At 42.1% G+C, this 21,037-nt stretch overlaps 1 protein-coding gene across 3 annotated transcripts in view; it reads right to left on the bottom strand.

Moving 5' to 3' along the window:
* The window catches only part of LOC116951118 (uncharacterized), a 44,618-nt gene that overhangs the window by 7,491 nt on the left and 16,090 nt on the right, over window positions 1-21,037 (bottom strand). For all 3 annotated transcript variants that reach the window (XM_032969657.2, XM_032969580.2, XM_076065348.1), the window contains exons 5-11: window positions 19,240-19,344; window positions 17,095-17,193; window positions 15,644-15,757; window positions 14,078-14,182; window positions 9,672-9,770; window positions 3,209-3,307; window positions 1,922-2,020 (exon numbers count right to left, since the gene is read on the bottom strand). In XM_032969657.2, the coding sequence (XP_032825548.2) occupies window positions 1,922-2,020; window positions 3,209-3,307; window positions 9,672-9,770; window positions 14,078-14,182; window positions 15,644-15,757; window positions 17,095-17,193; window positions 19,240-19,344 (720 nt within the window). The remainder of the gene's footprint in view (window positions 1-1,921; window positions 2,021-3,208; window positions 3,308-9,671; window positions 9,771-14,077; window positions 14,183-15,643; window positions 15,758-17,094; window positions 17,194-19,239; window positions 19,345-21,037) is intronic.

Below are 21,037 nucleotides of genomic sequence, written 5' to 3'. Positions count from 1 at the left end.
TTTTTACCGACAAGCTGCCTGGGACATAGCAAAGGGTATGTCCTCACCATTCCAAATTCAAATCACTTGAGTTAAAGCTGGTGGACCTTTTAATTAATTAAGAGCATCGCTTTGCCAATAGGGGCGTTCCCATGCATGGAATAATGCATTCCCCAGCCCTGTGGGTATAACAACCCTGCCAGCTAAAAAGATAGTCAACAGGCCCAAGATTAAATTTAGGCTTTAAATAACAAAGTGTAGCTCATTTTTCAGAGGTAGCAGACGAGTTACATTATTGTGCGAGAGAGGAGATATGAAAAAACATGGGCGATAAGGCAGGAGCACAGAGAGAACACTCTAAATAGAAAACGAATTTCTTTAGAACTGCTTATTGTGCTTAGTTTGTTGTCCTTCCCCCGCACCTCCGTTGAGCAGTTGGCTTAGTGCGGTGTGAAAGAAGTTCTACATACATACAACACAGTGAAAGAAGTGAGGAAGAGACAGCAGAAGAAACACATAGCGAGAGAAATAGGTCGATCAGAAAGACAAAGACACACACACTGGCCCACTATATGCGCTGATTCCACCTTCCTTAGGCTCTTAGTACGAGGACACGGATATGTTATTACACCAAGGCAATTGAGCCCATGGCCCCTGATTGGCTGGATTCGCTTTAGTGGATCCCTGGGGGATTCTCTGAATGATGTGAAAAGGATGCCAGCAGACTTGGCTTGCATTCAAGCCACATTCGGTTGAGATGCAAGCAACAGATTCCTGAAAGCATTTCATGTGGTTGGCACAAAATTAGCACCTCTCAACAATGCTATGACAATTCGATTATTTAGATGACCATATGGTAGTTTAGGGTCAAGAGACTGCATAACAACAAAGTAAAAATGCAGAACTATTATTCAAATCACTAAGGAAACATTATACTACATTCCGAGCTTTATACCCAATGCCAGTAACCATTTTTGTTTTGTAAGGCCTGACCATCGATCCATGCATGCCGTTTATTTTCAGAAAAGTGCACATCATGAAATGAACACCTCTTTAATTCTGGGTGTGCTTTGGCAATTTGAAACTTATTGGTAAATGCGACGGTTCACGTTACCAAGAAGCACCATAGACAGGTTATTCTGCTGATAGTTTTTCCCCCCTTACATTTGTCAGCGTTGTTAACTGTTATAGAGGTAACCAATGGTATATGAAAAAAAGTTTAGTAAAATGAGAGAATCTGAAATTAAAATACAATTCAAGCCTAAACTATTTTTATTTTACCAGGTAAGGCCCACTGAGTTATATAGCTCTTTTTCATAACCAACCTGGCCACAAAGGCTAGCCCAATGAAGTGGCTTATCACGTGTACATTTATTGCAGCCACATTCTCTAAACGCATGTTGTTGATTCTAAATGTGGAAGGAAAAACTGAAGGACCCGGAGATAGATCAACATGACCACGGGGAGAATATGAAAACTCTAAATTCAGCAGGCGTCAGCGTCAGGATCAAACCCGTGACCTCCAGTGTACCAGGCGAGGTAGTTACCATCTTGCCACCTTGGCACTCCCAAGTCAAAACTGGAATGGTCTCAAGGTTAGAATAATAATTTTTTGTCGTGCTACAAAATGACATTACAATTTGCATCTAACTGCAGCTGAAGATGCTGCACAAAAAGTGGGCTATGTACTTTGTGGTAACCACCAGAGTGGGAGAGAGAGATTTTTTTTTATAGTAGACTCAAACTAGACAGTCGTAAACCATGTAGAAGATGAACCTCTTGGGCCTGGACTTAAACAGAGGCAGGCAGTCAGCAGCACAGATGTTTGGGGTGAGGAAATTTCAGACTACAGGTGAGCCCTCCCAATTGACAATTTTGACGACAGCTAGGTTTTTATCAATGAAGTACCGTAGTCAGATGTGTCTCTTGAGTGTCACCTTACCTTGTCTAGCAAAGTCAAGTCAGTCCCTGCAGCCAACAGTAAGTCTGCCGATTCCTGGAAGCCAGTTTCTGCTGCAATGTGCAGGGCTGTCTGGTTCCTCTATTATCCAAAACAATTGAAATAACAAGAACAAGAATATTAATCGCATGCACCGACTCAATATCGTACAATAAAATGCAGTTTTAATGTATAACGCATCTAAATACAACTGCCTCTCAAAATTGATTTAATGTGCTGTTCGAATCCAGTTTTCTATCAACTATCCACCAACAGAATTATCTTATGTATCTGAGCCCAAAAATATACGGGGTCTTAGGAAATTTGGGCATGACAAAAAATGGGATTTTGCAGTGTATCCATCTTACTGTGCTATCCCAATATACAGAAGTTGGTCCTCTCGCTGAAATATGGAGACTATATATTTATCTTGGATTATTACAGCAATAAGTACTGTGCACTTAGAGAATAATTATTACAGCAATAAGTTATCATTCTAATCCAAGCATATTAATTACATAGGGCACGGTTACACCTTTAATAGATACAATATCACGTTATTAAACCGACTACCTGTACAGCAGGCACATCACGATAAAGGTATGCGCAGGACTTTACCTTGTATCTGAATATACAAAGTTGTATAGAGCTGTGAAAAAAATCTATTTTATAAAGGTGTTACCTTGCTTGGCTTATTGAAATTTGCACTAAATGGCAAATGTAAAACATATCGTGGAAATAATTTCCACGTTAAATTACTCACGGTAACCTAAAGATGTGTAAAACCAGAAAAAAACACAGCAACATTAATACTAATACAAAATTTAAATGTGATCGTTCTACAAAAGATATCCAGTCGAAGGGTCCCTGAATGTGTTCTTGCACTCCATCACCCCATGCCTTGGATTTTCATCTTTACCAATCCATAGCTTCGTGCAATGTATCACATAAAAATTTCATCACATTTCTAAAGAACATCTTGATAAGGAAAAGATGGAATTGAGAAGTGTAGACATGGAACAATACAACTACTTATTGCCATACGAATACATTAAGAAAGTCAGATATAAGTGCGTTAAACATTTAGTGTGATGGTATGAGATAGCAACGAGGTCATCTGTATTTACTGGACGAACAACAAAATATCCCTGAGTTTGAGATGAAAGCATGAGGGAAAGCGATGAGCGCGAGCCAACAGGAGAGAGAAGGCGGTTTTGGGAAGAGTGGGGGGAAAAGTGAGGTCAGGGATGTGAGCAGGGACAAGGTCATTAAATATCACAATCAACTTACACAGTCAACCAAATTAATGTTGGCCTCTGCTTCCACCAAGAAGGTCACAATGATTGGGTAATTGTTTTGAACTGCCAGGTGCAGCGGGGAGGCTTGTTTCTGTTCGAAGATAAAAGCATTAATCAGTGGTGACATCACTGCAGGAACTGCATTTGATTAAACACTTTATGCCTAGCTCACGTAAAAAAAAGTCTGACAACACAAAAGACATCAGTTATTCCCTTCCGTGTGAATTATAAACTTTAAAATAGCATTACGAAATAAACGACTGTATAGCTAATGTTTCTCTCCTCTGAAGCATAGTATTGTTAAATGCTGACACGTATATTACATCAAGAACAAATGTATTTTATACATTCAACTTCACAAGTGCCTCATCATGTGGAACTTCCAACATTAATAACCGTTAATAACCGAGACGTAAGATCGTTTACACGACTGTCACTGTGGGGAACACTTTTAACTTCTTTGCAAAACCCCCCCTATTTTTCATGTTTTACTTAATTACAGTACATTGACAAAACTTTTACTCAAATATGTAAGTTACCGACTCATAATGACACTTGAAATATTGTTATTGGTGTAACAAAGACAAAGCTCCCCCCTAAAAGCATTAACAGACTTTTGGGGGCAAGTGCTGTTAGCGAGCACCTATGAAGGCCGGCACAGTACACAAGGGGGTGAGTGGCCAGCACCACGCTCGACCGCCTTTGTCTTACCAGTAATGTTTACTACACACCGCTGCAGGTACTCATTTGAGGTGCAGTTGACCTATCAGTGTAAGAGGAATTCAGTGACGACCATTGTTGACTCCTCATACATTAATTTAAAGTATGCACGGAATTAATAGGTGACAAATAATAAATACGTGAAATTTATAGGGATGAGTTTCGGATTTAAAATGTGGGATTTTTGCAATTCAGAACAACGCCTATTCAACTCAGCCCATCATCCATGTGGGAGGTCTTTGGAATGAGTACCATATAAGTGGCTGTCCTATAGGAAGACTGGCCCCACCATCAGCCATATGGAATGGTCACTGATGGCTCAGGGCTATAAACAGGAGAACAGCAAAGCCCTAACGCTCATTTGAGCCAAGATATATGTATGGCATTAACGTTTTATAACAGTGATACAGTACAATGCTTATTCGTGTTCATATTTATCCATGCTTTGAATCGATTATGCAGAATAATTACAGCCATGTTGAGTAATGATATTTTAAAAGCGCTGTTTAACATTGCACATTTTTTTTTGCAATGCATTGGTAGTGGATAATACGTGTACATTTTACAAAACAACCAGGTGCAGGGAGAAAACGTATACCTTTTTAACCCAATAATGGAGCAATATAAAAAATATATAACTGTATTAAGGCCATTCAGATCAGCCAACATGACGCTCAACAGGCATCTGGGTCTGCAACTAATAACATTACACAATGCTTAGATCGCCAGCAGATCAGTGCAGTTGCTGAACCATGTGCGTGTTTTGGCTTCAAATCTTATTTTATGAAGCGAAATATTCCTTTGTAATGTATGGTTTTCTCTGGAGTGGAAAGCTGATGAATTTGCAACTTTTATGGGTGACTTACAGCATGACAAATGTTGTAAAGGATAATGTAAAATCAGTTTCAAAGAGAGTGCAGCCTTTTCAAAATATGCCAAACAAACTATATTTTTTTCAGTCAGACACGATTTCCTCAGATGACGATCCATCGTTATTGCTCTTATTGTTGTTGGATGCCTTGCTCTCAACCAGGGCTAGCAGCTGTGATCTGTCTTTGATATTTGCTGTTCATTAAGTTGCTCTTTATCCACCACCGTCATTGGTGTTTTTCCCCCCCTTCTTTTGAGTATAATACCCAGTGGTCCATCTTCTCTTACCCGAACTCAGAAGCCAAACTTTGTCTTGCCGTGAGACGTAAGGCCCATGAGTTATGTACTGGAATTGCTCAGTTGTTCTGTCGAGGTGTATTTTACGAAAAAAATAAACGGATCTGGTCCACAATTGTATGCATCCAATCCGAAGCGTTTTTTTTTAATGTGATACTTATCAATTGGGATACGATTTCAAGAATCCCTTACATTGCAGAATGCATTACATCATTCCATTGGATTTTAGGTGTTGTATAAAACCGCAGTATCTGGAGAAAGCCCAAACCTACGGGGGGTGGGTAACTCATCATCAACTCATCATCACCCATGTTGGATGAAGACCTCGGGCCGTTATCATCATCCCTCGCAGTCTCACAATGCCAGAATCCGTCAAGAGCCCAAGCACAAGCTGATATCATCGCACCGTCTCCATGGCGAATGGCTTCCTAAACTGAACTATATTTTTTTATGTTATACCAGGTAAGGCCCCACTGAAGTATATACAGCGAGGGAAAAAAGTATTTGATCCCCTGCTGATTTTGTACGTTTGCCCACTGACAAAGAAATGATCAGTCTATAATTTTAATGGTAGGTTTATTTGAACAGTGAGAGACAGAATAACAACAAAAAAATCCAGAAGAACGCATATCAAAAATGTTATAAATTGATTTGCATTTTAATGAGGGAAATAAGTATTTGACCCCTCTGCAAAACATGACTTAGTACTTGGTGGCAAAACCCTTGTTGGCAATCACAGAGGTCAGACGTTTCTTGTAGTTGGCCACCAGGTTTGCACACATCTCAGGAGGGATTTTGTCCCACTCCTCTTTGCAGATCTCCAAGTCATTAAGGTTTCGAGGCTGACGTTTGGCAACTCGAACCTTCAGCTCCCTCCACAGATTTTCTATGGGATTGAGGTCTGGAGACTGGCTAGGCCACTCCAGGACCTTAATGTGCTTCTTCTTGAGCCACTCCTTTGTTGCCTTGGCCGTGTGTTTTTGGTCATTGTCATGCTGGAATACCAATCCATGACCTATTTTCAATGCCCTGGCTGAGGGAAGGAGGTTCTCACCCAAGATTTGACGGTACATGGCCCCATCCATCGTCCCTTTGATGCGGTGAAGTTGTCCTGTCCCCTTAGCAGAAAAACACCCCCAAAGCATAATGTTTCCACCTCCATGTTTGACGGTGGGGATGGTGTTCTTGGGGTCATAGGCAGCATTCCTCCTCCAAACACGGCGAATTGAGTTGATGCCAAAGAGCTCCATTTTGGTCTCATCTGACCACAACACTTTCACCCAATTGTCCTCTGAATCATTCAGATATTCATTGGCAAACTTCAGACGGGCATGTATATGTGCTTTCTTGAGCAGGGGGATCTTGCGGGCACTGCAGGATTTCAGTCCTTCATGGCATAGTGTGTTACCAATTGTTTTCTTGGTGACTATGGTCCCAGCTGCCTTGAGATCATTGACAAGATCCTCCCGTGTAGTTCTGGGCTGATTCCTCACCGTTCTCATGATCATTGCAACTCCACGAGGTGAGATCTTGCATGGAACCCCATGCCGAGAGAGATTGACAGTTCTTTTGTGTTTCTTCCATTTGCGAATAATCGCACCAACTGTTGTCACCTTCCCACCAAGCTGCTTGGCAATGGTCTTATAGCCCATTCCAGCCTTGTGTAGGTCTACAATCTTGTCCCTGACATCCTTGGAGAGCTCTTTGATCTTGGCCATGGTGGAGACTTTGGAATCTGATTGATTGATTGCTTCTGTGGACAGGTGTCTTTTATACAGGTAACAAGCTGAGATTAGGAGCACTCCCTTTAAGAGTGTGCTCCTAATCTCAGCTCGTTACCTGTATAAAAGACACATTAAAAGACACATTAGGAGCACTCCCTTTAAGAGTGTGCTCCTAATCTCAGCTCGTTACCTGTATAAAAGACACCTGGGAGCCAGAAATCTTTCTGATTAAGAGGGGGTCAAATACGTATTTCCCTTATTAAAATGCAAATCAATTCATAACATTTTTGACATGCGTTTTTCTGGATTTTTTTGTTGTTATTCTGTCTCTCACTGTTCAAATAAACCTACCATTAACATTATAGACATCATTTCTTTGTCAGTGGGCAAACGTACAAAATCAGCAGGGGATCAAATACTTTTTTCCCTCACTGTATATGATATCTGTAACATTGGGTACTTTCTCCGATTCGGGCGCTCCTCTTTCTGTCCGTAAATGTAATTCCGAACGTGCTCCTTTCCTCGCTTGTTTCTGCATTTTTGATATTTTTGTTCCATTTTCATTGGCAGTGTCCACGTTTCTGTTCTATTCTTGTCATCGCAGGTAATATGCACCGGGTTAAACATGTATCCCTGCTGTAAAATTGGGACATTGCCTTTCATTTTCCAGTTGTGTTCTACATGACCTTTGTCCTGCTCATTATTTACTGATGCAATGACTAACCACCCCCGCTCTGAAGCTGCGTTCATTATGGTCCCGCAAAAATAAAACGCACCCTCCATAAGGGATCACAACTAATTGCTCCGCTCCGTGACATCGCCAAGAGGAATGAGGAAGCTCTCGGGTACTTACGAACTCATTTGAATCTTACCTTATTCTGTGGATTATAAGATGCACCTTTTTCCCACCCTGTATTTAAAAGCGAAGACTGGGGTATGCGTCTTATAATATGGTAAGTGTGTCTGTGTGTGACCAGGTTTTTATACATTTATTGATGACCGGGTAAACACTTGGGGTGTGGTTTTACTTTCTGGAAAGCTTTGTAATTTGGAGAAAATAGTAAAAACCTGCACATATATTTTTTACTTTAATAGTATAGAAACTCTGACGTTTCCTTGAAAGCTACACAAATCAAGTAAGCAAGAATAAATACACTGGCAGGATAAACACGTGAATGTACGTTAAAGGCACTGCGACTCCAAAAAGAATGAGATTCGTTTCATTGTTTGTTTCTCATGTGAAACATAAAAAACAATGCCTTGCATAATGAGGAGTTGCCTTTGCAGTGACTGATGCCAATAATAGCAAACAGTAAATGATTTATAACCCAGGGCCTCATTGCCTCACCTGTTCTGCATATATCTGTAAGGCGACTCACGAAAAGCCTGTAATTGCCCTCCTATCTTTGACATCATGGAATAAGCAGTCACTATCCTAGATGGAGTGGCATGCTCTGCGCCAATTGTGACAGAGTATTGAAGGAACATCCTTCAACCTCACCTTGAGCCACATCTTCACACATCGTAACCGATTTCGCTATATTCTTGTGGGAAGTTATTTTCAGACGTCAGATTTCGGCTGCGCAATCACAACAGCCTACCAATCTTGCATATTACATCGCAGGATATTTATAATCTTATCTTTACAACAGCGAGCGGGTCTGATAATAGTATTTAAACGAGCTCCATAAAGAACCGGCAGAGCCGCTTAACCTACAATGAAAAACCCTGAGAATAAACACGTGTCACTTGCATGCTTCTTCCCCGCTTCACGTATCCACACGGAATTCTACGAAATCAAATGCTATTTTAAGTCTCAGTCAACGTTAGAGCCTTCATTATAGTGACTGCAAAGCGCTGACTGTTTACCTCTCTCTCGTCCACATTTGCATGACCAGTGTGCTCGCAAGGGAGCCATGGGGGCAACACCCTCAAGCGTCTGTGCAGCTGCGAGCTCCTGCCCGCTAATGAATGGCATTCCTGCCATGGGCCAATGGTACCTGCTAATGTAATGAAACACCTGCGCTATATATATATTAAAAAGTTGATATGTTTAATTACAATTTTAAGTTTGATCAACTACAGGTTTAAAAAATATATTGCATTTACTGTACGCGCATCTAGTATTTGGTGAGCTTCGTCACGTTTAGCAAGGGCCTTCTCTGAAGTTATTGCTGAACACATGACGCACATGGAGACTACCTTTCGGGCAACTCGCTCAGCTTTAATCAGAACAATAATGGTTTGAATCTCAGCACCGGGAAAGATGCGCCCGCATGTATCAGGTGTATTTATGTTGAATTGCTTTCACGTCGTACGTAGCCAACCGTGCTAATCGGAGGTGCGGGGGAAGGACAACAAACGAAATACAAAAATGTGTTTTAAAGAAGTGAGTTTTTGATCTAGATTTAAAAGTCCATCGCTCCGGGTGGCTTCTTAATATTGGAAAGAATATTGTTACAGACGGCCGCAGGAGCGCATCTGAAAGCGCGCGATGTGGTGACCGTCTTTTTTCAATGGCTTGCCAAAAGCCGTTGCGAGGCTGACCAGCGTTCGCGTGATGCTTTATGCTTTTCGACTAGGATCAGCAAGGTATTATGGTTCATTTGTGGCAAGCGCTTTGTGTGTAATGAGTGCGACCTTTCATGTATTCGTTCATTGCAGCTCGGCAAGCACTGGACGGACATGGTCAAATCTTGCAGTACCCATCACAAAACACACGCCAAAAGGTGCAGACCTCTTATGAAAACCGACACTCATTAAAGTCACCATTTTCTTTACAGCAGACACACGCTGCAGTGACCACAGCAAATCACTCCTCTTGTTTGGGGAGCCTGGGTTTACCGTGCTGATCGCATTGATGTCGATGGTCTCGTCGATGAGGAGTTTGGCGATCTGCTCGTGGCCGTGCTTGGCAGCCATATGAAGGGCGTTCATGGACTCCTATGCGTACACAGCCAAGCAAAGCAATCAAGGTGAATCTAAAACGCAACCAGTATTCAACTATAATCAACAGCTGGGGACGCACTGGCACAGACTAAACATCCTCCCATCTGGAATAAAATCACAATAATGTAAAAAAGTACAATCAGCTGAAAAAAATCATAACCTGTTTTTTTTAATATCAAATGACAGTTATAGGTGCATGCATTTATAAGAAAACACACTAAATCAAGTAACATATTTGCAATTTGTAATATTACATTTGATCGTACAGTAGTTACATTAATAATTCTGGATCCACTTTGGCAATGTCTGTAGAGTGATCCTTCTACATTTATAAGTGGGCTACGCTAAATTTAAATACCTGTGTTGTGTTTTATAGAAATGCTTCCAACAACACCTCCAGCACAATTTGTTACAATTAGATTCCAATTAGTCGACCATCCGGCTCTCTGGACACAGAACACTGAGATGCGTTTCAAGCTGTAGCTTGAGAACATTCTACCACACCGAAAAACACATTGCATGAGGATATTTCCCAAAAGTGGAATCGTCTTCGCCCCAACCTCTAGACCAGTGGTTCTTCACCTTCACTACAGCCTTGCACCCCTTTTGTTCTCAATTGTAAAACATTTATGTTAATGAACACATCGAGGGTTTGATTAAACAAAGTTGTACTTATGTGCCCGTGCTTAATTTCTGTTTTTGATGATTTACCTTCTAAGATAAATCTGGCCATGTCTCGCACCCCCAGAAAGGACATCTTGCACCCCCAGAAAGGGCATCTTGCACCCACAGGGGGTGCGTGCACCCCCAAGGGGTGCATGTACCCCAGGTTAAGAGCCACTGCTCTAGACTGCCCTATGTTCAGTTGCTGGATGGGAATGTCCTTTCGTGTCTGGTGTAAGCACAACGAGCTGGGTTTATCTGAAAGAAGTCAAAGACCAATTCTTATTTTGGAAACGTTTTGGGTTATTATTTGTACCCTGAGATTCAGGCCCAATGTAACTCCTGACTCACAAGATACGATATTCTTAAAATGAGTTATTTTTGTATTTTATAAATTTGTCACCCATCCCATAAATATTGTAATAGAACTAAACATGTATACATTATATATATTTGTAATATCTCATATCCTCAATAGCTTTCATAGCATCAAAGCTTATATATATAATTTAAAGCACAACACTTCTCAAAGATACATTCCCAATGCCACCTTGAATAGCCATGGGAATCGGTCCGGAACAAATAAAAATAATGAAATCCATTAGACACCTGTCGTATGACAATTGAATAACAAATGTCCCATGAGTTGTGTTTGCATGGGCTTACACGTGCCATCTGTACATCTCAGTGTTATGGGTTCAAAGTTGTTCACATTAATTTGAATGAACATGAGATGATTTGGCCACGATAAATTCCCACGTAAGATAAGTCTCTGTGATGAGCTATCATGTGTGGCCTGGTTTCCTCTTAAAATAGCTCATAGCTCAGTGGGCTTTACTTGGTTATAAAACAAATCGTTTAATTAGTTGAATTTATTAACCTGAAAACAACTATTGCTGTCAAATTGAGTCAAAAAATCTCAATTGTTAGGTGGCCCATGCACTGCGTTACAACCAACACGGGATGCTGTTCACATCTGTTGGGAGCTATCTCCCTTCATGTCAGTTTGATTATCCCCCTAAGGTACCAGTGGTTGCCACATTGCACAAATGTCAGTCTGCAATATATTCTGGCGGGCTTAAAGGATATTGTAGACTCTCCCACGAGGGCATGCATCAGTAAAATAAAATACGATATTTTTTTCCGATTTAAAATAATAACACATTATTAGGTATTGCTTTACTTTTAAAAGAAGGGTCTGGCAGTGTATCTGACATCTAAATTCAACACTGTTCTCTCTGAACGCATGCGACTCTCACTCAATGCAATGCAACATGGGTACATTACATTGGCTTGTACATTGTTACAAATACTGTACCTGAATTGAAATGTGCACATCTACAATTGAAAGGTAATACAAACGGAAGAAGAACATTCACAAAAACGGAAACCAAAATATATATTTATTCATATAAATTTTGATTTCAATCTTTCGTCACTGTAGGGATTCATATTCTTGGTTCTTTCGGTAAAGTCGCGTCGAAGGGAAACAATAAAATAATAAAAATATAAAACAATAAAATTCTCACGACGTTTCGACTGCAACACAAGCAATCATCATCAGGTGTGATGATGATTGCTTGTGTTGCAGTCATCACACCTGATGATGACTGCTTGTGTTGCAGTCGAAACGTCGTGAGAATTGTATTGTTTTATATTTTTATTATTTTACTGTTTCCCTTCTACGCGACTTTACCGAAAGAACCAGGAATATTTATTCATATACTTTAATAACGGTACGCGAGTGCTTTCCCCGTGTATTTAAACGTTGCATCGCAACGTAAAATGGCTTTGCGGTATCTCCCAGCAACCCACAATGCACCACGGGTGCTTCAGAGTGTGACTGTGGTCATGCAAACCAAACTGTGGAACCATTTCAGTCGGAGGAATAAGAAAATAACCCACACCGACTCTCTCTCCGGTAGCCTCCTCATCGTGGCGAGCAGACCTCAGACATTGGCATTTAGCTCCTGAATATATTGCCATACACAAGATAAGAAATCACGGGGATCTCCGGGGATCTCCTTCACTCAGGGCTCCCTCCGAGCACCGGTCTATCATCAGCGTTTCCCCCTTCCCACCCACAGGTCACCTGGAGCCCCACATACATCTTCACTGAAACCAATGCTGTGTTCCCACGGCCATCATGAATCAGACCTGTACTGTGCTGGTTTGTTCGTGGTACAGACCAGCATGGCTCATATCTTGTTTAAACCAATGAGACCATCCCTCCCTCCTCATCCATTCTCCCCACTCCATCCCTTCCCTCAATGGCCGCAGGGAAGTGATTGTAATTCTTTCCATACAAAAAAGTGTAACGTAATTGAAAACTCAAAACGTTTATCAATAACACTGCCTTAAAAGAAAAACTATATAAGGGTGACTTTTTGGGCAATGGCCCTTCTTCACAGCACATGTGTAATCGAGTTTGGTTACATGATCCAAAACTAACATTGATAAGTTTTGTCATTCTCAGCCATGGGTGTATTTTTCTCTCAAACTAAAGCACAGCCCTGAAATTGACCCAAATGAGAAATTCCCACTGATGCGGACGAATCTCTCTTTCGTCCGCATTTGACCCTGTGATGTCATGACTGCGTCCGAGGGCGGCCCAGCTTGAAGTGCATAGCTCCCATCGCGAGGAGAGCAACTCGCCCCCTGTAAGTGGGTCACGTAACCCAGGTGAAGCTGGATGGAAGGTTGCCATGGGAACCTAGGATAAACCCCCCTTTGCCTACTTTGTGAACCCTGGCCAGCCCCCTTTTGAGTGATAGTAGAAATGCGGAGTTCCAATAGGTCTCCCTATCTCTGCAATCAATCATCCGGGCAACCTCCCTCCCTCCCTCCCTCCCTCCCTCCCTCCCTCCCTCCCTCCCTCCCTCCCTCCCTCCCTCCCTCCCTCCCTCCCTCCCTCCCTCCCTCCCTCCCTCCCTCCCTCCCTCCCTCCCTCCCTCCCTCCCTCCCTCCCTCCCTCCCTCCCTCCCTCCCTCCCTCCCTCCCTCCCTCCCTCCCTCCCTCCCTCCCTCCCTCCCTCCCTCCCTCCCTCCCTCAAGTCACCAGGGCATTCGCCTTCCATCCATCACTTGGGTTCTCTCTCTCCATCCTTGCTAAAATCCAGACAGCCCCATTTCCCTCCATCCCAACAGTCATCCCAACAATCACACACACATATATCTGTGGTGAAGCCTGTGGTGAGGCCTGAAAAATCCTGGCTTTTCAAGTTGTGTCTGTACACAGCTTGTGTGTGCGTGTAGCTGTGGGGGGGGGGGGGGGGGGAGCAGAAGTGTCGTGATTAGCTCTGTGCACTACGAACCCGGCAACCCGAGTTCGATTTCCGCTCACCGCCAACACAAGTCACGATTATCTGAACCAGTCCTTGGTCTCCCCTCAGCCGACTCGGCCTCAAATGAGTAGCTGGTGTCATATGTAAAAACATCAGCACTGAAGAGACAAAGACAGCCGTGCATGGTCCGAAAGTGGTGTTGGCCACCTACCCCTTCGTGTGCCGTGCTGGCCTGAATAGGCCACTCGCAAACAGCACTTGCCCCTAAAAGCCTGTTAAGGCTATACGGGGGATCTTTGTCTTTGCATGCGAGCATGCTGGTGGGTGTGTGTGTGTGTGTGTGGCGCAAGCTCACGTTGTTGAGTGCGTTGATATCGCAGATCGCTTCACAGTCCAGCAGCATCCGCACACATTCCAGGTGCCCTCCCTCTGCTGCCAAGTGGAGGGCTGTGTTCCCATTCTACATCCAGTCGGTCAGGCGGTTTGTCAACAAACCAAGCAAAACGTGTGTTTATACACAGGTCAAGAGCTTCCATGTGATATTTAACTTTCTGATTATAGATGTGTGGCCAAACAAGATAAGGATATGTATTGAGGAGGATATTCGGATGTCACGGCCCGTGACATCACTTCCTGTGATGGCACATTTTTGGGTCAATACGAAAACAAACTACATTCAGATCAGCGGTTAATGTTGTATCTGGCCTCGCACTTTCAGGATTAATCCAAGAACCATGATAATCCCAAAGATATACGATCCCAACCGAATATGCACGCTTATAAGAGAAACTGATTAAAATTTTACATGATAGAATTAATACCTTTCCTCACAACACAAATAAGAGCCAATTGACATACACCATATATTTCAAATCCAAGATGTATTAAAACGCATAGATACAGTGAAAGATAGATATGTACACCGGTTATCTGCATGAATAAACCACTTCCTATAACAAGTTGTTCTCCGAAATTATTTAATAGAAGTCCAGTATAATATTTGAGTATAGTACTGGCACAGTGGTTTCTGACCCAGCTCACAGTTAACACCTCGTGGTGGCGAGATGTTAACTGTGGTATGCAGGAGGTCGTGGGTTCGATCCCAACCTTGACGCCTGTATATTTGGAGATTGCATGTTCTCCCCATGGTCACGTGGATTTTTATCCGTGTCCTCTGGTTTTTCCCTCCACTTTAGAATCAACATGCGTTTAAGATTATTTGGCTGCTTTACATTTCCACGTGATAAGCCACTTCTCATTGAGCTATCATTTGTGGCCAGGTCACTTCTGAAAAAGAGCTACGTAGCTCAGTGGGTCTTACCTGATTAAATGAAAAAATAGTTTTAAATAATTTTGTTTTAATCAGTGGTGAGTGATATCTGGACCAGTTCTGGACCGGTCTTTCACCAACAAACACCGACCAGCACGGTGAAGTATGGTCAAGAACCATAATGACTGACACGGTATTGGGAGGTGTTCATCTAGGAGCGGGTTGAGTAAATGATGACTATTGTATACGTGTATACTGCTTGGTGGTCATCTACTAAGACACCATCTCTTGGAGGATGTTAAAGGATTCATCTACTCTTGAATAACTATTACAGTAGCATTGCCTTGAGAGTCTCTCTTTGAAGTTCCACGTGTGCACACATGTGAGAGATAAAAGTCATAACTGAATGCACCGCTTGCTGGAGGTGTGATCAGTGCTGTCCACCGATAGATACGATCATGCCCGGCGACCCAAGTTCGATTCCCACTCACGGCCAACACCAGTGACGATTATCTGAACCGGTCCTGGGCCTCCCCTAGGTATACTCAGCCTCCAATGCCAGACTTCATAGGTGCTCGCTAATAGCCCTTGCCCCTAAAGTTTGTTAAAGCTATACAGGGGAACTTTGTCTTGTGGAATAACAGCACTCACGGCATTCTGGCTGTTGACAAAGTCCAGAGTTCTCCCAGGGCCTTTCTCCAACAAATGCTCCAACGACAGCATGTGGCCACTTTTTGCCGCAAGATGAATGGCGGTGTTTTTCTCCTGAAAAAAAAAACATGAATCATTGTGCATTAAATGAAATCATATTTAACCAATTTAAATATACTTTATGTCGAAACTATGAGAAGTTGAAAAGTGCAATTTAAAAGTTTCATTTGATTTGTGGGGGATGATCAGAATACTGAAAATGATCAAATACATTATTTCTGAATGTATATTGTATTTACATGTAATTCACACCTAACAATGTATTAACGGTAAATAACTTAGTAGTAATTAACTAAAATGTTCGTAATTCAATATTTGGTTAAAAAACTATTTTTTTGTAATCACTACAGTAGCGTTTAATTTTTGAGTCCAATACGGTAGCCATGTAGTGGAGGTGAGAGGGACTGGCGGGGAAGGCTAAAGATTTTTTTCGTGAAATAAATTTAGAATTTATGTCAGACAGGGCAGACACTAACAGAGCACGCGGAGTGACCGGTGTCGCCACATTTCTTACAACGGATAAGTAGAGAGAATTTTCCTTGTGCACAATCACATGCCAATTGCAAATCTTGAATCTCTGACACATGATTAGCATACGCGCTTCATGGTAGGCTGATGCATGTGGATTGATTGCAAAACACTTCGTTCTAGCGCACCCGGCTTCATTTGCATGAGAACGGTATTCTGGTTGGAGATTCTTTAACTATTTTTCATAGATTTATTCTTTTCAGCATACCCAGACGTCTGGCTTACTCCGAGAGGTTTTTACTGTATTTGCTGTAAAACTACAAAAAATTTGGTGTTTGTATTTATACAAACAAATCAATATAAGCAGTTGATGTATTGTAAAATAAATTGATGTTATTGGGGCCAATTCTTTCCTCCATACCTATTTTCACAATACTTATTCAGATAATTTATTTATTTTTGAATAAAAGTGTTCCTTGAGAATCAGGCCCCCCCCCCTTTTTAGGATATTCCTACATTGAGATATTTGGCCGAATCCTTTCGATTTGAGTGCTTTGCCTGTGGGAAGACACTCGAGTACACAAAGGATAAACAACACTCACATTCAAAAACTACTGTGCAGCAAAACAGAGGATTACAAAAGCCCACACAGGAATGTTTTACAGAGCCATTTAGCATCCTGCCATTTCTTGGCCACGGTAGTGCAGGAGTCCACGAATCTATGTAATCTATGTAATCCACCAGCCTTTGCATCCAAAGCACAGGTGGATCACTCTCAATTTTGGAAACGTTTACCCAAAATGCATCAAGATATTTTGAAATGGGCGTTTAAAGCAACGTTTTGACAATAGGTTAACTTTCATGATCGTTAATACTGTGTTTCTAAAGCTGTAACTTTGCTCTTGCTCTGTTTACTGTGTTACCCCATCGCTGACGTCCTGTGCACACTTGTAATCCATCAGAAGCTCGAGAACTGCAAGTTGTCCGTATTCGGCCGCCAGTAGGTATGGTGTTTTCTCAGCCTGCACAAGAACAGCATACACGTTAGGCCCTGCAATGTTAAAACACAGGAGATAATTTTATTCGATAAATTGGAGGAATTTATTTTGATAAACACCCTCACTCGTGTGAAAAAAACTGCAAGGTTAGTTTCGTTTTAATATCCTTTGGTTCTTTCGGCAAAGTCACGTAGATAGAAAATAGAAATACATATAATTAAAAATAAAAGGAAAAAATCCACGACGTTTCGATCGCAAACAAGCGGTCTTCATCAGGCGGAGAGAAAAGAGGGGGCAAGCGTCCAAATGCAACTCCTTATAAGGGCTTCCAAAGTTGTGAGAGGGCGCAGGATTAAGAGTTGCGAGGAGGAAAGCTGTGTGGAGTAAACAGCATGGGCGGGGCAGACCATGCAAGCGCGGGATAGAGTTGTTTTACTATGTATTGGAAAACTGAATTCTCGAGGCGACCAAGGTAGACACGGTGTAATTGTTAGCACACTGGACTTGAGATCCAGAGGTTGTCAGATTGATCTCCTGGTGGCGTGAACATTGAAACATGGCTAAGTTTCCAAAATCACCCCCCATCGTTTGTCCAGCCAGCAATATAAACAGATAACCACCACAGTTACTCAATTAGCAGGTCACTCTCTAGAGCTCTCTCTTAGTGGAGGCCTTTTTCGCCGGCAGTGGTGTGAGCGAGAGATTTTCAGGGCTGTGCCTTCACCTGTTGTCCAAATGGCCACAATTCATCAGCTTAGCAGATTGCCTTTTTGGCCACAAATCAGATATAAATGACCATTCACCAACACTGGAATATCACCACAAATTGAGATGACAGCCACACCACAAGGGCACGTATGCATCCTCACTATTTAACTCAATATTTCACCAGGTAAGGCCCACTTAGCTATATAGCTTTTTTACAGAAGTGGCCTGGCCACAAATGATGGCTCAATTAAGTGGCTTATCGTGTCGAAATGTATAGCAGCCAATACTCTAAATGCATGTTTCTAAATGTGGAGAGAAACACCGAAGAACCCGGGGAAAAATCCACGCAACCACGGGGAGAACATGAGAACTCAAAAAATAGAGGTGTCAGGGTCGGGATCAAACCCACAACCTCCTGTATACCAGATACGGTAGTTAACAACTCACCACCGTGGTGCCCGTGCTAAGACCCGCTATTCTCATCGCAAAAACACTGTCTCAAGGAGTACCCATGTTTATTTAGATGTGAACACGTTTAGCGAGGTAGTAGATACCAGGTAAGTCAAACCCATCCAGGATATGCGAGAACACAATGTACACAGATCAATACAGTAAACACACATTAGCAGCCTACAGATCATATTAGATACTGGTTTTCAAACACGAATGTGTTTTTTCTCAACAATGTCATTCCAATTGTGGTACACGTGACATAGCAGTGCTAAACACTGAGGAATGGCCTCAGAAGGGAAGACGCTAAACCGGGCTAGGCGTGTCTCCTCGAGGTGTGACAATTCGCCCACCTTATGATTCGATTAATTTTTGCAATTCAAGGTCGTGATTCAAATCAAGAATTAATTCCATTTTTAGCACTGTGGTGAATGTGGTGGCCTATAGTGCCTGGATGGATTACATGGGATGATGTAATTCACCCAACACTGTATTTTCAAATTTAAAAACATTGGTTGATTTTTCACACAGGCGGATTTGATGCCCGTAGTAGAGCATAAGAATCAATTTGAATTAATGAATCGATGCATTGTTTGGACCCCGCATAGCCTCCCTTTCATCTCATTCCACATTAATGTATATTAAGAATGCATTCCTTTACATATGCAGATGAACTGCTTGCCCACTGTCTATCTACTTTGTTGTATTTATCGTGATTACTGAGCACAGGCTAAAAGGTCCGAGATGCTAAGCCTTCTCAAACAAGTCAAGTACAATATTTGATTTTGTTTTCATGTGTAGCCATTCAAAAACCAGATTCAGTCCCAAATTCAAACAATCAACTGTGACAACGCTGTTGAAAGCAAGGCTGATGGAGAGATTTTCAGGAAGATTGTTCACAATGCAACTTACGTTGGTTTTACCCTCAATGCCGAGGTCTTCAAGGGACTCCAAGGTATATTTAACAGTCTCAACGTGTCCTCTCTGAGCAGCACAGTGTAAAATGTTCAGGCCATTCTAATGGAGCATTGACAGGCAAAGGGAGCAAGGCATGAGTGAGAATCACGAGAAGAGAGTGATATTTGTGCGTTATTATCACGTGTTTCATGACACTGGCATTGCAGAGCAGCATAAACAACATTCGGACTACGGTAACACCGATGACCCGCCGTTTGCCACTAAGTGACGGTGACGTCATCCACGGCACCTGTGCCAGGCTAGTTAATAATACCCACACGTGCCACGTTTATATGCACATTCACTCTTACTGTAACGTGCATAAACTGTCATGGAAAACACAGGCACACATCACCTATAAAGCTTAACAGAGCACTGTAAGGCTCATGAGGGATCCAAATGACAAATGATGAGATTCAAACTAGGCTCACTTTATTGGCCGAGTCAAACTCGCGCACAGGGAATCTGCAAACTGCAGTGTGTAGTCGAGCCGATGATTCATCTTATTTAACGCATTAAACCTCACTGTATTTTTTTAGGAGTATTGTGGGTAATTAAATTCAAAAGGCTTCCATTCCAATAAGGTTAAAATAGTTTTAGTCCAGCCTATGGGCTTTTCAGGACAATCTTACCCAGAATCATTCTCAAAGTTACGCTTATTAATAAATGCTGTGGGATAGTGTTGATATTGTATTTAATGCAGCGAAAATACAGATTGGCTTTCATGTCATCTTAGAACTTTCAGTAAATGCAAATAAATATAAAAAAATGTCAGTAGTTTTACAGTTAAATAGCATTGATCTGTAAATGTATCTTGTTGTTTGTGATTTGGCACCAGCCACATGGGCTAGTGTAGGTGTGATTGGGATAACGATTAGGTTGAAATGCTGATGATATGGAAAACAATCCCAGCGGTTTTCTTTTTACCAACCAAGTAAGCCTCACTCAGCCACGGTGCTTTTGAGGATGGTCTTGCTTTGCGATGTTTGAGCAACTGTTTTATTGACCATTCCTGGCGTGCGGAAGGAAACCAAGGGAGCCAAGTGAACACATAAGAACGTTTTTTAACAGGGGTGGCCAGGTGGCTCCAGAGTCAGAGCACTGAGCTGGAAACCAATGACACCCTGGGTTCGAATCAAAGTCAGCCACCTTTGATTGAACCAGGTTCTCAACTGCAGTGTATTGATGGTCTCAGTCCAGTCACCAACGCACGTGCAAAACACCCCCCCCCATTGCAGGCAATCTGGATTGCCTCACATTTATACAGATGCACATGGATGTGTGTATGTGTGTGTATACATTATATCCACATGGTAGGAAAGGAGAATTTTACACCAGAGTAGCAAAAAAAATATGCACAGGTTGGTGACAAGATTACCACAGAAACGTTCCACATTCCATCACCGCACCCACCCCAGGGCATACCGCCTTGCTGACGGGTTGTTTCTCCCCCAACCCCAGCCTAGATCTGCCCTGGCTCTGCCCATGTTTGCAATTTCCGCCATGTCGAAGACACAGAGGTGGAGGCCATGTCCTAGTATGCGAAAGCCATTACTTTCTACTGAATTGGATGGGTTTTTTTTTCCACTGACATCAGCTATTAAATATCTTTTATTTAACCAGAAGATTAAATAAACCCATTGAGACACCTGAAACAACATTGTCTCATTTTCAAGAAAAACCTAGCAGCGACAGTGTCTGCGAAACGATTGATTGGGCCATGGATATTTACTTTAGATGTCAATATCAATCA

The sequence above is a fragment of the Petromyzon marinus genome, chromosome 1 (genome assembly GCF_048934315.1).
Source record: "Petromyzon marinus isolate PM22_M1 ecotype Great Lakes invasive population chromosome 1, UKy_Petmar_22M1.pri1.0, whole genome shotgun sequence".
NCBI lineage: Eukaryota > Metazoa > Chordata > Hyperoartia > Petromyzontiformes > Petromyzontidae > Petromyzon > Petromyzon marinus.
Note: the sequence above shows the minus strand (reverse complement) of the source record. Positions and strands in the feature narration are given on the sequence as shown.